Source organism: Thecamonas trahens, assembly GCF_000142905.1.
Source record: "Thecamonas trahens ATCC 50062 unplaced genomic scaffold supercont1.18, whole genome shotgun sequence".
Lineage (NCBI taxonomy): Eukaryota > Apusomonadida > Apusomonadidae > Thecamonas > Thecamonas trahens.
In genome coordinates, this window is record NW_013657662.1 from 104,981 (window position 1) to 123,093 (window position 18,113).

General features: G+C 65.5%; 6 protein-coding genes across 6 annotated transcripts; 3 read left to right on the plus strand and 3 right to left on the minus strand.

Moving 5' to 3' along the window:
• On the plus strand, positions 1-2,329 carry AMSG_04370 (uncharacterized protein). The gene has a single exon (XM_013903257.1). It carries the CDS (start codon positions 129-131, stop codon positions 1,959-1,961), a length of 1,833 nt encoding a protein of 610 aa, XP_013758711.1. The 5' UTR covers positions 1-128; the 3' UTR covers positions 1,962-2,329.
• AMSG_04371 (three-deoxy-D-manno-octulosonic-acid transferase) lies at positions 1,839-3,425 on the minus strand. The gene has a single exon (XM_013903258.1). The coding sequence runs from the start codon at positions 3,370-3,372 to the stop codon at positions 1,984-1,986; it is 1,389 nt and encodes a 462-aa protein (XP_013758712.1). The 5' UTR covers positions 3,373-3,425; the 3' UTR covers positions 1,839-1,983.
• A 108-nt stretch (positions 3,426-3,533) lies between these two features.
• AMSG_04372 (uncharacterized protein) lies at positions 3,534-10,852 on the minus strand (the record flags this gene model as incomplete). The annotated part of the gene is made up of 3 exons (XM_013903259.1): positions 3,534-6,133; positions 6,222-10,519; positions 10,755-10,852. The coding sequence occupies 3 exons, from the start codon at positions 10,850-10,852 to the stop codon at positions 3,573-3,575; spliced, it is 6,957 nt and encodes a 2,318-aa protein (XP_013758713.1). The 3' UTR covers positions 3,534-3,572.
• A 147-nt stretch (positions 10,853-10,999) lies between these two features.
• On the plus strand, positions 11,000-11,622 carry AMSG_04373 (uncharacterized protein; the record flags this gene model as incomplete). The annotated part of the gene is made up of 2 exons (XM_013903260.1): positions 11,000-11,163; positions 11,362-11,622. The coding sequence occupies exons 1-2, from the start codon at positions 11,023-11,025 to the stop codon at positions 11,620-11,622; spliced, it is 402 nt and encodes a 133-aa protein (XP_013758714.1). The 5' UTR covers positions 11,000-11,022.
• Positions 11,623-11,652: 30 nt separating this feature from the next.
• Positions 11,653-14,567, minus strand: AMSG_04374 (uncharacterized protein). Its single transcript, XM_013903261.1, has 2 exons — positions 14,401-14,567; positions 11,653-14,362 (listed from the first exon to the last, which is right to left on the minus strand). Exons 1-2 carry the CDS (start codon positions 14,437-14,439, stop codon positions 11,666-11,668), a joined length of 2,736 nt encoding a protein of 911 aa, XP_013758715.1. The 5' UTR covers positions 14,440-14,567; the 3' UTR covers positions 11,653-11,665.
• Positions 14,568-14,998: 431 nt separating this feature from the next.
• AMSG_04375 (ATP binding/microtubule motor) lies at positions 14,999-17,984 on the plus strand. Its single transcript, XM_013903262.1, has 2 exons — positions 14,999-15,086; positions 15,367-17,984. Coding segments are annotated over exons 1-2 (2,583 nt in total). The 5' UTR covers positions 14,999-15,085; the 3' UTR covers positions 17,949-17,984.
• The last annotated feature ends 129 nt before the right edge of the window (positions 17,985-18,113 follow it).

The following is an 18,113-nucleotide window of genomic DNA, read 5'->3' on the forward strand; positions in this document are numbered from 1 at the left end:
CGACCCCCACCCCGACCTCTGTCTTTGCCTCCTCGGTGGTGGGCCTTGAGGCCGACGAGGTGTGGGCCTCTCTGGGTGCCTTTGGTGCTGTCGTCCCCCTCGAACCCACAAAGGTGGCTGCCGTGGCCATGGCTGATGGCGCTCCTCCGTCGGCTGTCGGTGCCACTCGCTGCGTCAGCTACGGGTCAAAGGCTGCCGGTGGGCAACAACAGCATGCCCTCCTTGCTCTGTCAGAGGCAAAGCATCTCGTTCGATGGAAGGTCGTGGCGGCAGACGCGGCTCCGGAGCTGGTCGGCTCGGTCTGGGGCATCGCCCTCACCCGCATCACCGAGAATGCCGCTACCTACATCGCGCTCTCGGCCACGCTGGCTCGTCCGGCCTCGGAAGACGTGCTTGCTGGTCTGCAAGCCTCATGCCAGGCTTCACTCTCTGATCTCCGCATGTTCCTGCAGAACAAGCACGAGCTGCTCCGCGTTCGCTTCCGGCCCTACTCGCGCCCACATCTGCTGCTGCAGCAGGTCTCGGACGCTCTCCTTGCCGACGCCGCCCATGCGCTCGCCCACAACTCGATCGTCTCGTCCATTACCCTCGCGCGCGGCTCGGTCTCCCGCCACGGCGTCGAGACCCTGATGGAGCTGCTGGCCTCGGCCGCCGGCCTCGCCTCTTCGCTCACCGCCATCACCCTCACCTCGCTCCAGCTCTCTCCACACCTATTGTCGGCCTTTGTCAGCGGCCTGGCACACTGTCCCATTGCGCTTGCCTCGTTTAAGATTCTCGGCTCGACCCTCGCCGACGACGCCGCCCTCGTTGCCCTCGTCCCTGCCCTCGAGGCTCTCGCCGACGCCATGCCCTCGCTAGTCCAGCTTGAGGTCCACGTCGGCGACCCGCGCTCGGCCCTGCTCCCGCTCTCGATCACCAACCGCGTCCAGCGCAACCGCGCGGCCCAGCTCGAGCACCCGGACGCCGTCGCTGGCCTCGAGGCCCTCGACCTCGTCACAAACCCCGAGGTTGACCCGGAGCTTGCCGCCCGCGTCGCCCGTACCCTCGCCACCGCACCCAAGCTCAAGTCGCTGTGGATTCATGACGTTGGCGGCGCCCCGCAGGCGGTGGAGGCTCTCATCCGCGCTGGCCTCGGCGCGCCCAAGCTCGAGGCCTTCCGCCTCTCGCGCACCCGCCGCCAGCCGCTCACACAACCCTTCCTCTACCCGCTCGTCGACGCTATCCTCTCTGCTCCGCACCCGGACGCCCTTGCCCTCCGCTACCTCGAGCTCTCCGGTCTTGAGCTCTCCACCATTGCCGAGGGCGACTCGTCGCCGCTCCTCGCGTCACTCCTCGCGCTCATTCGCGCAAACACCCCGCTGCAGGTCCTCGTCGCCCCACAGGACGGCGTCGTCGCCGAATCTGTCCTCACCGCTCTTGCCGCCGCCGTCTCGGACTCAAACTCCTCGCTCCTTGTCCTCGAGCTCGGCTCGCCCTCCTCACACGCGCCCGTTCCGACCCGCATCGCATCGGTCGCTGACGGCATGGCCTTTGGCCAGCCTGGCCTCGCTCTCCTCGCCTCGGCCCTCCTTGCCAACCGCGACCGCGCCATCAAGGACATCGTCGCCCACCTCGCTGCCAATGACCCGAACACCACCATCCTTCACTCGGAAATCCTCGTCGACGAGCACTCGCTCCTCCACGGCGGCCTCGCCGATGCCCTCCGCACCAACACCGTCGTCGAGACCATCCGCCACTTTCACACCAATGACGCCGCGGCCGTTGCCCTCGGCGAAGCCCTGCTCGACAACCCCCGCTCCGGTGTCCGTCTCATCCAGCTCGACGGCGCGCTCACCCACCCGACCTGTGCCATCTTTACCCAGCTCGTCCACGCCCGTGAGAACCTCTCCGTATCGCTCGGCCCGGCCAACCCGTACAACGAGCAGTCACGCTCATTTGCCCACTCTCCGGCCTCTGTCTGACTACCGGTACCTTCGCCGCCGCTCACTCGCGACGTCGCAACTTTGCCACCCGCTCGCCTACCCTCAGCACGGCCTCGATCTCCGCAACCTGAGCCTCAGCCCATGCCACTACCTCGGCCCGGACAGCCGCTCGTCCCGCCGCCGCGCTCGCTCCGTCGCGCTGCAGCTCCCCGAGCAACCACTCGCTCGCCGCCTGCGGCTCGTCGCCACCCACAGACACCAGACCAGAGACGCCTGCCCCCCGCAGCGCATCCACCACCGGAGCCGCTGCACCCAAGTTTGGCCCGACCGCTACCGGCGCGCCCTCACCGAGTGGCTCGATCACGTTGTGCGAGCCAATGATCGGCGTAAACGAGCCTCCCATGACCACCCCGGACGGCCCGGCCGCGTACAGCTGCGAGAGCACGCCCATCTCGTCCACAACCACGGCACAACCCGGCGGGACCTCGCCGCGCGCCTCTGACCACAGAATCAAGCTGCGCTCGAGCTCAAACCCGGCGTCACGGAGGCCATCGACCGCCGCGCCAAGCGCGTCCATGTGCCGCGGCGCTACCACCGTCACCGCCTCCGGTGCGGCCACCCGCACCTGCTGCGCCACCCGCGCCACCAGGCCCATCTCGGCAGCATGCACACACGAGGCCATCCACCACGGCCCGGGAAAGACCAGTGGCCCGCCCTGCCGCCTGGCCCCACGCCCTCTGCTGCCGAGTGTACCCAGCGCTCCTAGCGCCTTGATCGGCGGCATGGCCAAAACACGCGTCGCGTCACCGGCCATGTGCGCACGGGCAAACGTCCGCATGTCCGCATCCGGCGAGGCAATGACATCAAACGCCGAGCCAAGACCACGGAGTGCGTCAGCAGCCAACCCCAGCCCGAGCCAGCGCTTCTGCGACTTGGCCGACATCCGCGCATCGAGCAGCATCAGCGCGTCGACGCGAGCTGCTGCGCCGAGCACAAGCGCCGGCCACAGCTCCGACTCGAGGACGACTCCGATGTGCGGCGAGCCGATAGCGTCGAGAAAGGCATCCACCGCCTGCGGCGCATCATGCGGCGCAGCAGCAACATCCACTCTCCCGCCACTCTCGGCTGCCGCCTTTTCCAGCGCCGCCACCCCGGACGCCGTGCCGACCGAGACCACCGCCGACCGCTCGCCACTCTCGCTCCCGCTGCCGTCCAGCCACAGCTCCGCCAGCAGCAAGCCGGCCTTGCTCTCGCCCACCGACGCGCCATGGACCCAGAGCCGGCTCCCGCACTTGGACACACCGCCATCCTCGCCACCAACCCGTCCCGCCATAGCCTCGTAGCGCCCGCCGACCCGGCGCCACCCTCCCCATGCCCGCACCGCCGGGAACATCGCACGCGCCACAGCCAGGTATGCGCCCAGCGCCGGCGATCGCACAGGGCTTGCCATTCTGACGCCCTCGATTCCGAAGTCCTGCACCACCACTTGGCTCTGCTTTGCCGAGTCGAGTCTACCACCGCTTGCCTTGCCCATACCCTCGCCGCGCCGCGGCCGTCTCTGATCCGTGGGTCACTCTGGGCCACACACACCTCGCTGCAGCAAAGCAAGCACATGGATGACATTCAATTGTGTGCCTCAAGGCAAAAAGGTTACTCAAAGCCGGCGGCAAGGCCAATGACCTCACGGAGGCCGTCGTGGACAAGGTGCCTGGTGACGCTAAGCGAGTACGGGACGATCGAGTACGATGGCTTGGCTGAGAGGAGCTGGTAGTACGGGTGCGCCGAGCGCGCCGCGTTAAAGACCACCTTCTTGGCCGCAGTCCGCTTGGTGTACGAGGGATAGACCTTGGCAGTCACCGCGAGCGTGAACCGGACCGGGTCGAGGATGCCCTCAAAGATGACGTCGACGGCGATCGAGAACACATACCGCTCCGAGTCGCCGCACGGGCCGCGCGGGAAGAGCCGCCGCTCCGACTGGACCGAGAGCGAGGCAACGACGGCTGCGACGCCGTCCTTGCCACCGCTCCGCGGCTCAAACGTGTCGACCGGCAGCTCAAAGTGATCCTCGGGGTCAAAGTTGGCGAGCGGCGAGACATAGACTCCGGCGCACGCGGCAACCTTGAGCGGGCCACCGAGCGACGTTGAGGCGCCTGCTGCCGCCGCCGGCGGTGCCGCCGCCACCTCGAACCGAATCTTGCGGGCATGCCCGATGATGAGGCAGTACTGCAGGCCGTGCCGCTTGCGCTTGACAGCCACAGGCACGTACTGCGTGCCCTCAGCCTCGAGGACAGTAAACCGGGTCGCAAGTGGCACCGTTTCCACCGTCCGCGGGTCGTCCGAGAGCACGCCGTGGAAAACGGTAAACGGCTCGGGCCGCACGCCATGCCGCTCGACAGAGTACGCCACACTCGGCCGCGTGTGGACAAAGCCGGTGATAGCTGGCTCCTTGGCCCGCGCCTCGAGCTTGCGCCGCTGATGGGCAGCGAGCTCTTGCTCAGTTCCGTGCGCCACGTGGGCAGACTGAATCATCGACTCGCGCGGCGCGGCTCGACGCCGCATCTTGCGGATGACATGCTCGCCCTTGGCCCGCGCGTACTCGGCTTCGCTCATCGACGCGTGCTTGGCTGAGTTGTACGCTGCGCGCTCTGCGCGCGTCAGCCGAGACTTGCGCTTGCCCTCTAGCGCGAGTGGGAGCCATGGCTTGTCCACCCGCCGCAGCACCTTTTCCTCCGCCACCCGCTCGGCGCGCCGTGCCCGATGGGCAGCCTTGCGCCGCTCGTACTCATCGCGCCCATAGAACTCCATCTTGGCCCGCGCGTACTCCTTCTTATCCTCGCGGGTAAACTGCGACCGCGGCTTGTTGCGCAGGTGCAGCGGGACCCACCCGGCGTGCTCCTTGGTCGACGCAGTGGTCGTTCCAAGCGATAGCAGTGTGCTGTCGCCGCCCTCGGCCACTGACAGCCGCAGCAGCTCGAGCTCCTGCCAGTCCTCCATCCGCTGTGCCCGCTTCAGCTGCCGGTTTCGCCGGTAAGCTTCGTAGCCGGCAGGCCCCATCGCCTCGCGCTTGGCGCGGAAGTACCGCTGAAAGTCGGCTCGCGTAAAGTCGACCTTGGGCTTGCCCACCAAGTCGCGCGGAACCCACGCCTCGTCCTCGCCCTCGTCGTCCGACGACACTTCCTCCAACCTAGCCGCCAGCTCGGCAATTCGCGCCTCGGCCAGCTCGACCTCGGTCGGCGCCAGATGCGAGCTGTTGACGCCGGCGGCCGCTGACCGCGCACTTCCACGCCCACCGGCGGGCGCCAAGCCCGACGCGGCCTCCGACCCGCTCGAGTCCGAGCCGGAGCCGATATCTGGGCCGGGGCTCGAGCTGGAGCTTGCGCTTGCACTTGCGCTCGAGTTAGAGTCCACACCCGAGTTGTGGCTATCAGACGCGCTGTCCGACGACTCGCGGTTCGAGTTGCGCGACCGCTCCACGTTGCGCAGGAACGCCCGCTTGGCCTTGACGTATGCCTTCTTGTCATCCTCGGTAAAGGCGGACTTGGCCTTGTTTCGCAGGTTGTCTGGAATCCATGACCGGTCGGCCTTGGTAGCCTCGCGCTGCTCTTCCTTGGTGAGCGAGATCCGGTCGCGCCGCGACGAGCTCTCACCATCGTCCTTGGTGCTCCGCTGCGACCGGTGCCGCTCCCGCTGACGACGGTACTCGTTGTCGCCAAGGAACTCGCGTTTGGCACGGTTGTATGCCTTTTTGTCAGCGCGAGTAAACTCGGACCGTGGCTTGCCCTGCAGATGCTCGGGCACCCACGACTTGTCGCGGCCTGCCTTGGCCTTGGTCGGCGATGCCTCGGTCGGCTCCACCGAAGAGACTTCTGCCGCCGGCAACTGCAGCTTGGCAGCCTCCAGCTCAGCCCGCTTTGCTCTCAACAGCTCCTGGTACGCCTCCTCGCCGAGGAACTCGCGCTTGGCCTTGGCGTACCGCTTCTTGTCATCGCGGGTAAACTGAGCTTTGGGCTTGGTCTGCAGATCGGCAGGCACCCACGACCGGTCGCGCTGCGCCTTGTCGAGCACTTCGGCGCGCGTCGGTGACCTGGGCGCCTCGGCTTCAGGCTTGAGTTCGGGCTTGGGCTGAGGTTTGGCTTCCGCTCCAGGCTCTGCCTCTGCCTTTGCTTCGGCCATTGCCATTGCCTCGGCCTTTGCCTTTGCCTCGGCCTTTCCTTGGCTTCGGCATTTCCTTGGCTTCGGTCTTGGCCTTGGCTTCGGCCTCGGCCTCGAGCTCCTTCAACCGGGCCTCGAGCTCGGCACGATCCCTCTCGTCGTCGAGAGCTAGCTGCTGCTCGCGCCACTCACGCTGCGCAGCCAGGTACTCGGCCCGCTCGGCGGCTGTAAACTCACGCCGCTTCTTGTCGCGCAGGTGGAGAGGGACCCACTCCGGCACCTCATTCCGGGTGATGTCCAGCGCCGCGAGCACAGCCGAATTGGTCACAACCTCGGAGCTAGCCTCGGAGCCCGAGTCCGAGTCCGAGTCTGCACCCAACGCCGGCGGCGGCGCCTGGGTCAACTCCTCCTCGGAGGTGGGGGAAGCTGCGGTCGCCAAAGGCGCTTCAGTACCACTCTCGCCCTCCTTTCGCGACTCCTTTCGTGACGCCTTGAGCGACTCGTACGCATCCGAGCCCAGGAACTCGCGCTTGGCGCGCATATACGCCTTCTTGTCATCGCGCGTGTACTCCGACTTGGGCTTCTCGCGCAGGTGCTGGGGCACCCACGAGCGATCCGTCCTGTCGACCACCGGGCCGACTTCGCCGAGCGAGTCCGACTTGGACTTTTTGTTGGCTCGGAGCTGCTGGTAGGCCTCGCGACCCAGAAAGTCGCGCTTCGCCCTGTTATACCGCTTCTTGTCGTCGCGAGTGAACTCGGCCTTGCGCTTCTCGCGCAGATCCGCAGGTACCCACGACCGGTCTTCTTTGGCTTTGCGGGTCAGCGTCGCCGGCTCGGGCCGCTTGGCGACTTCCGGTGTAGCCGCCAGGTCGGCCTCGGCGCTCGCACCGCTCTCGTTCACCGCGTCCTCTTCCTTGCGCGACCGCCGCTCGCGTAGCCGGCGCTCGTACTCGTCCTTGCCCAGAAAGTCGCGCTTGGCCTTGGCGTACCGCTTCTTGTCGGCACGGGTAAACTCGGACTTGGGCTTGTACCGCAGATCGGCAGGCACCCACGGGCGATCGTCGTCATCAGCAGCATCGGTCGCCGGTCCACTAGGCTCGGCCGTGGTTCCAGCTTCGCTCTCGTCCGCCGCCTCCTCCTTGCGCGACCGCCGCTCGCGCAGCCGGCGCTCGTACTCGTCCTTGCCCAGAAAGTCGCGCTTGGCCTTGGCGTACCGCTTCTTGTCGGCTCGAGTAAACTCGGACTTGGGCTTGCCTTGCAGATCGACAGGCACCCACGAGCGGTCGTCGTCATCAGCAGCATCGGTCGCCGGTCCACTAGGCTCGGCCGTGGTTCCAGCTTCGCTCTCGTCCGCCGCCTCCTCCTTGCGCGACCGCCGCTCGCGCAGCCGGCGCTCGTACTCGTCCTTGCCCAGAAAGTCGCGCTTGGCCTTGGCGTACCGCTTCTTGTCGGCACGGGTAAACTCGGACTTGGGCTTGCCTTGCAGATCGACAGGCACCCACGAGCGGTCGTCGTCATCAGCAGCATCGGTCGCCGGTCCACTAGGCTCGGCCGTGGTTCCAGCTTCGCTCTCGTCCGCCGCCTCCTCCTTGCGCGACCGCCGCTCGCGCAGCCGGCGCTCGTACTCGTCCTTGCCCAGAAAGTCGCGCTTAGCCTTGGCGTACCGCTTCTTGTCGGCACGGGTAAACTCGGACTTGGGCTTGCCTTGCAGATCGGCAGGCACCCACGAGCGGTCGTGGTCGTCACCATCGTCCTTGCCCTTCTCGTTCTCGACACTCTTTGGTGCTGCTGCTGGCGGCGTCTTGTTCTCCATGCCAGTGGCAGCGAGGCCGAGGTCCGACTCGAGCGACGACTGGCGCGATGACTGGCGCGACGACTGGCGAGAGTTGGAGCGCAGTTCCATAATCTTGGCAAATGCCTCGTCGCCGAGATGCTTGCGCTTCGCCTCGTTGTACGCCTTTCTCTCCTCACGGGAGAGCGAAGTGCGCGGCCGGTTGCGAAGGCCGTCAGGAACCCACGGGTCGCTCGAGGTATTTGCACCAAACCGCGGCGAGTGCGACGGCGAGAGCGGTGCCGAGTCAGGCAGGGCCAGTTTGCCGTCGTCGGTCGAGCGGGGCGCGCCGGGGCGGCGCTTGCGCTCCTTGAGCGCGAGGTATGCCTCGGTGCCCATGTATGCGCGCTTGGCCTTGTTGTACCGCTTCTTGTCCTCGCGAGTGTACTCAGCCTTGGGCTTGAGCCGCAGATTCTCCGGGAGCCACGACTTGTCGTCAGCGTGCTCGGAGGCAGTCACCGGCGGTGTCGGCTCGCTAGCGGACGGCATTGCCGCAGACGGCTCTTCAGCCTTGCCGCGTGCCTTGGCCTTGGCTGCCTGGTATGCCTCGGCACCAAGAAACGCGCGCTTGGCCTTGTTGTACCGCTTCTTGTCCTCGCGGGTGTACTCGGCCTTGGGCTTCTCGCGCAGGTCGGCAGGCACCCACGACCGGTCCTTCCCGCCGTCGGCCGGGAACGAAGACTTCTCTTTGCCCGGCGACGGCGCGTGCACGATGACCGGACCGGACATAGAGGTGGGCAGCTCCGGCAGCGGGCGCTTAGGCGAGCTCGGCGGGCGCGCAGGGTCGGCGGCGGCGACGGCGGTGGCCGCGCTGCCGGACTCGTTCGACGTCTTGGCCGCCTGGCGCATCTCGTTGTACACCTCTTGACCAAAGTAGTCGCGCTTGGCCCTGTTGTATCGCTTCTTGTCCTCGCGAGTAAACTCTGACTTGGGCTTGGTCCGCAGGTCGGCAGGCACCCACGAGCGGTCGGCTTTGGGGTCGGCTTTGGGGTCGGATGACGCGGGTAGGTCCGGCTTGGTCGGCGACGGCGGCAGGACGCGCGGCGACATTGAGAGCACACCGCCCGATTCACCGGTAGCCTTGACCGCCCGCAGGCGCTTGTACTCGGCCTCGCCGAGGAACGCGCGCTTGGCCTTGTTGTACCGCTTTTTGTCATCGCGGGTAAATTGGGACTTGGGCTTGTCGCGCAAGTCGAGCGGAATCCACGACCGATCCTTGGTGGCGTCGGGCACAATGAGAGCAGCAGGCGCAGACATGGCCGAGTTGGCGCCGGGATCCGAGTCTTCGGCGGCGGCGGCCTCGGCGGCTGCCGCCCGCAGCGCCTTGCGGCGCTTGTGCTCGGCATGCACCAGCGCCCGCTCCTCGGGCGTCATCGCATGAAGCTTGGCCTTCTTGTACCGGTGCTTTTCTTTCGGCGTCATTTCCGACACCGGCTTGCCGCGCAAGTCCTCGGGAATCCACGATCGGTCGCGCGACGTCGACATCTCTTCCAGAATTGACGACCGCTCGTGCGGCGCATGACTTCCGGACGACTCGGCCGGCGCGCGCGGCGCGACGTGGCGCGCGAACCGCGACCGCGCTGCTGCGCGCGCCTCGGACTCGAGTCGCGGGTGCAACCCGGGTTCGGCGCCGGCATCGGCCTGCACGCCACCATCGTCGAGCGCCTCGGCACGGACAGCCTCCAATGCCTCGGCTCGCGCTTTGCTGCGAGCGCGAGACTGATCTGCCCGCCGCTCTGCGTGACGTTGGGCCTTGCTGGACGATGCACGCTGCGCCTCTACCTGCTCGTCGTATGAGCGGGCAAAGTCAATGGCCTCGGGCCGGACGCCGGTCGACCGAGCTGCCGCCTGTCGGCACTGCGCACGCTCCATCGAGCTCAGCAGCGGCTTGGGCTTGGGCAGCTTGACCACGCCGGACTGTGACATGATCTCCTCGCGGACGAGAACAAACGCCTCGGCCCGCGCCCGACGCCGCAGCCGCGACTGCTCCATCCGCCGCGCAGCATGGCGCGCCAGCTTGCGCTGCATTTCGGAGCCAGACGCCACCGGAGGCACGCACTCGGCACCAGCATGCCGCAGCGCACGCCGCTCCGCATCGTTGTCGTTGTCCTTGCGCTCGGTGCTTTTGGCAATCCGGATCGGCCGCGAAGCCGGCTTGAGCGGGCTTGGCGCCGGCTCGCCGTCAAAGCCGGCCGAGTTCGACCGTGGCGTCGGGCCCTGCGGCGTGGGCATCTCGATCTCGATTGAGAGCTGCACGTCCATTTCGCTGTTGCTGCTCGCGGCAGCGTCGTCGTCATCAGAGAGCTCAGGTGACGAAGAAGCCGACGAAGAGTTGGCCTCGGGAACTGGCGAAGACGTCGGGCCTCCGGCCTCCAACGGCGGCGAGTGCGCCTCGTCTGCCGCGGCAGCCTTGCCCTCGCCGTCTTCTTCCGACGGCAGGACCTGCTCAGGCTCGACAAGTCCAGCAGCAACCGCCGCCCACTGCGCCATCATCATGTCTGTCTGCAGCACCATCGCCTCGTTCTCGTCCGACATCTCGCCGGCGGCGTCCCCACTCACCGCTTCGGACTCGCGGCGGGAGAGCACCTTGGTCGGCGTCGGCACTCGATCAAGGCTGTCCCCGTACAAGCCGAGTAGAGCCCCAACCAGAACCGCAGCACCCCATACCACACCCGCAGCACCCCATACCACACCCACCACAGTGCGTACCGCACCCGCCACACAACCTGTGAGTTTCACCTCTAGCTCTGGCTACCTCGTCGTGAAGGCACCGCCCAAAAAATGGCCTTCTTCCGCTGGCAAGCCGCCACCACCACCTCCCGCCGACCGGGCGAGGAGGCACAACGTACTTGCCAGACGCCAGCATGGCCTCCCACTTGGCGGCCTGCTTCATAGACGCCTCCTCGGCCAAAAGCCGAGCAGCGTCATCCCCACCAGGCTCTGACATGTGCAGGGGAGGGAGGGGAGAGGACAGTGGTGCAACGCAGTGGTGCGCTGCCACGACCACGACCGTGCCAAGGCAAACGTGTTGATCATGATCATGATCGGCCATGACGACCGCGTTGGCGATCGCGATCGGAGCTGGCAGCGCCACACCCATCTCTGCCGCCTCCCGCCATGCTCCGGACACGGACTGTTGTGAGCTCGCTGTCGGGCCTTCGCGCTGCTGCGGGAGCCTCCATGGCGATGCCTACCCGCACTGCATACACATGGGACCAGCGTGCCGAGGCTGAGCGCCTCCGCGTTGAGGAGGGCCGCGTACGTCGTCCTCTTCCTCGTCTCCCCTCCCCTTCCAACCCCCCAACCCCAACCCCCCCTACCGCACCACCTCCCACCCGTCGCAGAGACTTGCTCTGGTGGCTCGCCTCCCCCTCCCCCTCCCCCCTCTCGGCACGTTACTCACCATTTCATACTCTTCTGCGCTCTGGGGGGTGGCACTGCGCGGTATGATTGCAGCTCCATGAGGAGGCCGATGTGCTTGACGAGCCCATTATTTTCGACACCGACCCGTACATCACGCCCGGGCGGGCGCTCGGCGCGCTGGGGCTGGCCTTTGTGGGCATCGGCGCCTTTTACGGATTCTTGACCATCATCGATCCGTCGCAGTCAAACCCAGCCGTTCCGCGCGAGTTCCCCTTCAACGGCCTCCATGTCGAGCTCGGTGGTGATCCCGATGTCGTGCCGGCCACCGCTTCCGCCGATGCCGCCGACGAGTAAATGATCTTGTTCCCCCTCCCTCTCTCCTCTCCGCCGTCTGCCTTTACCCCGAGTAAGATGCCGACGACGAGCCGGTGACATCGTAGATGGTAACCTGGCGGGTGAGGCTGTACTTGGCAGCGCCCCGCCGCGATGGAATGCGCTCAAAGACGATGAGGATCGAGTCTCCGGGGCTGAGCTCGTGGTGCAGCTGCTCACGCTTAACTCGCTTGACTCGGGTGCGAACCTTACCAGCCCTCTTCTTGAGAGCGGCACGCCGTTTCTTGGCTTTGCGCTTCCCGATTTTCAGCCGGAGCCGGGCCTGGTCTGCAGCCGGGCCCTTGAGGGCGAGGAGCGACGGTGAGTCCGAGTTCGACTCGGAGGCTGACCACGAGGTTGGCGACGCAATGGACGATGCCGACTGTGAGGGCGCCGAGGATGACGGTTCGGGCGTCTCGCCGACAGCGCGGATACGCATGTTGGTCAGCTTGACCTCGAGCGTCTCGACGAGTGCTTTGGAGTCTTCGAGGTTGCGGACGACCATGACAAAGTAGTCGTTGTTCTTCCACTCGTAGCGGAACACATTGCCTGCACCCTGCTGGGCGTAGTTGATCTTGCGCCCGTGCTTGATGGCGAGCCGGCGGAGCTTGGACGAGCTGAGGGCTGACGCCAGGCGCGACGATGGCCCACGGGCCTTGGCTCGCTTCCGGGCCTTGCGCAGCCGCGCGATCTCGGCTGCTGCCGAGTCATGTTCGGACGACGACGACGAGCGCAGAGTGCGAGCGCCGGTACGGGCACGCCGGCCGCGACGGAGCTTCCGGCTCGGGGTGGCGCGCGACAATTCAAGGGCGCGGCGCGGCTTGGCACGTATAAGCGCCTTGGCTGCGCGCGCAAAGTCTGCACCCGCGGCTGGCACTTTGGCCTTTTTCCGGGCCTTGCGATCCTCAAGTTTGCTGGCCTTGATCTTGTACGCCGCCGGCTTGCGCTTGGCGACGCGCGGGAGCGGGACAAGCACAAGCCGCAGCTGCCCGCCGCGCGGCGAGAGGTGGACGCTGAACGAGTGGACGTGGCGCACGTTGGATCCGCGGCGGACCACTGTGAGCATGTCGGGCTCCTCGGCAACAGCATAGTTGGTCATGTCGAGCGAGACCTTGCCATGGATGGCGACCGAGCGCGACGGGTTGCTAAAGACAAGCGCTCGGCCAAGAGCGCCTGGCAGCGGCACGTCGTGGACAATGACATTGTGGCTGTTGCCCTTCAGCGTCCGCCCGTCCTTTGCGTGCGCCGCCAGGTGGGCGGCGACGGTAGGCGCGACGAGGCCGTGCCAGCCAAAGCTGTCGACGTCGCGGAGCTCGATTTCGGCGTCGATGGCTGGCGACGTGTAGAGCGCGAGCGTGACCGGGTTGGAGCTCGCCGAGTTTGTCATGGCAAGGAGCGCATATTGGCCGTACCCGGTGATGTCGTAGAGCGCGTCAGTGCGGCCGCGCGACGAGCTCCACTCGCCCCACGGCGAGCGGGCCTGCTCGAGCCATTCACCAGAGGCGAGATCGAGGACCACAAGATCGGCTGGTGAGCTCTTGGTTATGAGTGAGAGCCAAAGCGTGCCGGATGGGACGGACCGGGTCTCGCTAGGCGCGAGGTGAATGTTGGGCCTGACGGTGATGAGCGCACCGACGGCATACATGTCCTCGCCAAGAACCCGCTGGTTCGTAGTGGCTAGCGAGGTGAGACTCCACTTGGGCGCAGCAAAGCTGGCGGTGACAGAGTCAAAGACCTTGACAAAGTCGTCGATGGCCATCCACAGCGCACAGCCGTCGTCGTTCCATGAGCCAGCAGTGAGTTGCGACTCGGACTCGATGGAGGCAGACTCAGAGGCCGATTCGGCCGCGCCATGGGCGGCGCGAGCGAGCTGGTCCTCGAGCCGCGATGACCAAAACGCCCAGTCTGGCGACCATGCGCCGGTCCACGACGCGGCGCCGTCGGGGTTGGCAAGCAGAACGAGAGGTGTGGCCTTGCGGGAGCCCGGGCGGGTGATTCGAGCCGTACGCAGGACGGTGTACCGCGACGAGGCAACGAGGCCGCGGGTTGGGTGCTTAACAAAGGCAGTGAGTGGTACATGGGCGTCGGACATGAGGGCGAGGGCGGCGAAGACTGCGTGCGGCGCGAGGCCAGCGCCCAACGCGAGCGACTTGGCCGGCGCACCGGTGAGGACCGGCCAGATCTCGAGCGGCGACGCGATGGCCATGGCGGCATACGAGCCCATGGCCTTGGCAACCATCTTTTCAAAGACCAGCGCCCACGAGCCCGGTGGGCGGCGCGAGGCCCGGCCGAGCACAGTGTTGACCCCGAGCGGGATGTTGGTGCTCGAGCGGACAACGACCGGGAACCAGCTGTCAACGCCGAGGCTGCGGGCCATGCCGCCGACGGCGAGCTGGCCGTAGACTCGGCCATCGGCAAAAGAGGCGTCGTGCTCGACGACGCTCTGCAGCAGCGCTGGAGAGGCAGCCGCGGTAGCTTGCAGGACTGCAGCCATGCCGTCGCACGGAAGCAGCGAGCGCGGCTTTCGGCGGCGGCTCATGCTAGTCAGCTGAACATGGGCAGGATGTGGCGCCCGTGGAAAGACCTCCATATCGGCGCGGCCGATCTGACGCCACTCCACCCGAGATGCCTTTTGCCATGCCCCGAGGATGCCGAGTGCAGCCGAGCCGTGGGCAAACTCGTCGTCTTCCCATGAGCACTGCAGCGACGATCCGAGATCCGACTCGGATCGGGAGCCCCCCCGTGACCTCTCCGCAACACGTGTGGCCCCAGCTGTAGTCTGCCTGCCGATGTTGACATGTCCTTTGCCCACAGCCCTTCGCCTCGTTCTGCCAGAGTCCGAGTCGAAGTCGGAGGAGTACGGCGAACGCGAGTCGGAGGAGCACGACGACGAGGACTGTGTCGAGGACGACGTCGCTCTGCGCTTCTTCCTCGACATACGCCAGGCGTGCCGGTGAGCTCGCGAGCAGGCAGTCGAGTCTACTGACTAGTGGTAGTGTGCCAGTGGCCTAGGGCGAGTCGGCCGCGCCTTGACACCATTGCTCTGCCCGAGAGCAGCCAAAGACTACGATCTTCCAGTGCCGGCGGTGCGATACTTGCCACGCACTTGGATCCTCCCACGATGCTACTGCTGTTGTGCATGGTGCTCGCAGCAGGCCGTACCCTGTCTCTCAAGCCGCTCACCAACCATGGGGAGCCACAAAACCGTCTGCATCAGTCCAAGGCCAACCAGCCTCCAATCATTTTGTTCGTTGGCCTCAACTGTTCCCTGGAGCCAAAAGGATGGTTTGGTTTGGCTCACGATGATCATGGTATTTGCCATGAACAGAGTGATCGGTACAAACGTGCTCCTCTTGACAGACCTCCTCCTTGCTCGTCGACCTGCGGGTGAGTACGGACGACACACAACTCTCCGAAGCGGAGCAAGCGGAGAGAAAGTTAGAAGAGTATGTTACCGAATAAGTAGAGTGTACCTCATCCTCTCTATGCGCATGACCTTGACTATGGGCCTTCCGGCGAGTAGCGAGCTGGCCTTTGCCAATATTTGCGACTTCCAACGGACTTCAGCAGACAGAGCTCGTCAAGGGGCACGAGCGAGGCCTTGGCGAGGTGTGCCTGCCGAGAGAAGAGGGAACATACATGGGTGTACAGAATCACTGGAGGAGCGAACCATATGTGTGTGTGGATGTGTGCGTGTGTGTGGTTGGATTACTTCTGCCGCTGCAGTGGGGGGTGGGGCGTCAAAAGACAAGCCGAGCAACGAGCCGAGCGAGACGCCAGAGTCGCAGTCGGATGTGCGTGGGAGCGGAAAGAGCAAGAGCAAGAGCAAGAGCAAGAGCAAGGGCAAGGAGTCTGTGAAGAGCTCGATCAAGACAGGCAAGAGCAAGGGCAAGGGCAAGGGCAAAGGAAAGGGCAAGGGCGGCAGTGGAGGCAAGAAGAAGGAGGACGACTACAAGCTCGAGACTTTTGTGCACGAGGACGGGACGACTTATCAGGTGTGCGTGGCGCGTGGTGGGGATCGGTACTACCTGGACCCGGCCAAGGACGACTGGGAGCCGTTCCCGAAGGAGTGGCTCAAGCGTGGCAAGTTCCAAGAGTTCCAAAAGGTGGTGTTTGTGACGTGGACCGATGTGGCGACAGGCATGGAGTATCTGACGTTTGAGGACTCGGGCGTGCGGTACTACTGCGACTTTCAGCTTGGCGAGTGGGTTCAGTTCCCGGAAGAGTGGGAGGATGCGCGGAAGGGCACGTTTGGCGGCGAGGTTGATCCGGACGAGTGGGCACAGAAGCATGAGCCGTCGGCGGTCGGCGGCTCGCAGTCTGTTGAGGCGCAGGTCTCGACGTACGAGGCGCCCACGGGCGAGGTATACACCACGTACATGGGCGAGGAGGTGACCCAAGTGTGGTACTACCTCGACGATGCTGAGCTCAAGTGGAAAAAGATGCCGCCGTCATGGGTTCGCGACATGAAGGAGAAGGCCGGCATTCCGCTCGAAGAGCACGAGCAGCAGATGCTGGGTGGGGCGGTGGAACAGGGCGACGCGGTGGAGCAGCTCGAGAAGGAGGTCCGCAACCTCAAGACCAAGCTCAAGCTCGCCCAGAAGCGTGCCAAGCGGGTGAAGGAGGTCGAGACCATCCGCGACACGCTCAAGGAGGAGCACGACCGGACCGAGACCAAGTTTGAGGAGATCATGGCCTCAAACCGGCAGCTGTCCAAGGAGAAGCTCGACCTTAAGAAGAAGGTCCGTGAGCTGACCAAGAACAACCGCCGGCTCAAGAAGGACCTCGACGACGCGGCCAAGAACGTCAAGATCGAATCCAAGCTCCGGGCATCGGCCGATACCGAGGAGCTGCTAGAGCGCAAGGATGCCGAGATTGCCAAGCTCAAGGCCAAGAACGCTGAGATGTCGTCGGCGCTCAACGCGTACTCGGAGGCACAGAACTCGGTCCGTGTTGTCGGCTCGGCCATCGGCTCGCTCGACGACCAGGTCGATGCCCTTCGCAAGGAGGCCAAGGCGCTCCGTAAGGCGCTCATCGAGCAGCAGCAAGAGTTTGTGGCCATCATGGCCGACATCTCGTCGGCGCTCGATGCCAAGCTGGAGGACACCACCCGCGCCATCCAGGAGTATCAGTCCAAGTACCGGGCCGAGTCGCTCAAGCGGAAGCTCCTCTACAACCAGCTGCAGGAGCTCCGCGGCAACATTCGCGTCTACTGCCGTGCCCGTGGCCTCCTTCCCAAGGAGGTCCAGGCCGGCTTCCGCGAGTGCACCAGCTTCCCCGGCGAGGGCGAGGTCTCCATCACTTCGGACGACGGCAAGGTTAAGGCCTTTGAGTTTGACTCGGTCTTTGGACCGGGGGCGACCCAGGACGAGGTCTTTGAGGACATGGAGCCGCTTATCCTCTCGGCCATCGACGGCTACAACGTTTGCGTCTTTGCCTACGGCCAGACCGGTGCTGGTAAGACCTTTACCATGATGGGCCCCAAGAACAACCGCGGTGTCAACTTCCGCGCCCTTGACAAGCTCTTCCGCTCCACCGATTCGGACTCGGACGCAGACTATGAGATCCTCGTCTCGTACCTCGAGATCTACAACGAGGAGATTCGTGACCTGCTCAACCCGCAGCAGTCCGAAAAGGGCTGGGGCAAGTCGGGCTCGTCGTCCAAGAAGCTCGACATCCGCCGTGGCCCGCACGGTATGGAAGTGCCGGACATCACCCTCGAACCCGTCGCCTCGACCCAAGACGTCATGGCCATCATGGCCAAGGGCGACAAGGCACGGTCAGTCACGGCCACGGCCATGAACGACGTCTCGTCGCGCTCGCACTCGATCATGCAGGTCCGCATCACCTCGACGAACCGCATCTCGGGCGCAAAGGCCTTTGGCAAGCTCACACTCGTCGATCTTGCCGGTTCAGAGCGCGTCGGCAAGTCCAAGGCCACCGGCCAGGCCCTTGCTGAGGCCGCCGCCATCAACAAGTCGCTCTCTGCCCTCGGCAACTGCATTTCCGCCATCTCCTCCGGCAAACCGCACGTGCCCTACCGCGACTCTAAGCTCACCTACCTGCTGCAGGATTCGATCGGCGGTGACTCTAAGACCCTCCTCTTTGCCAACATCAATCCGGCCTCGGAGCACTTTACCGAGACCGTCTGCACCCTCCAGTTTGCCACACGCGTCCGCTCTGTCGTCCTCGGCCCGGCCTCCAGGAACTCCACAGGCAGCGGGCCGAAGGTCCGCGGTGCTGGTGGCCTCGTCCCGAAGCTCCCCGATGGACGTGCTGTCTCGGTCTCGATGCCGCCCAAGGCCTAGCGCCTAGCTACAGAGTAACACGGAGAATCTTGTCTCGTCTATCACCTTTATGGCCGTGGCCCGATGGCCTGCTGCGCTCCGCTCCGCCTCGCCGCCGCTGCTCTCGACACCGAGACAGTAGATTTGACCTGCCCACTGCACACCTCACCCTCTCCCCCGCCCTCC

Bases quoted from the DNA above. Each gene is read 5' to 3' on its own strand.
- AMSG_04370 (XM_013903257.1), top strand. From the start codon at position 129: ATGGCTGATGGCGCTCCTCCGTCGGCTGTCGGTGCCACTCGCTGCGTC.
- AMSG_04371 (XM_013903258.1), bottom strand. From the start codon at position 3,372: ATGGCAAGCCCTGTGCGATCGCCGGCGCTGGGCGCATACCTGGCTGTG.
- AMSG_04374 (XM_013903261.1), bottom strand. From the start codon at position 14,439: ATGTCAACATCGGCAGGCAGACTACAGCTGGGGCCACAC. The intron at 14,363-14,400 runs GTGTTGCGGAGA...TCCCGATCCGAG, and splicing joins GACTACAGCTGGGGCCACAC to TCGGATCTCGGATCGTCGCT.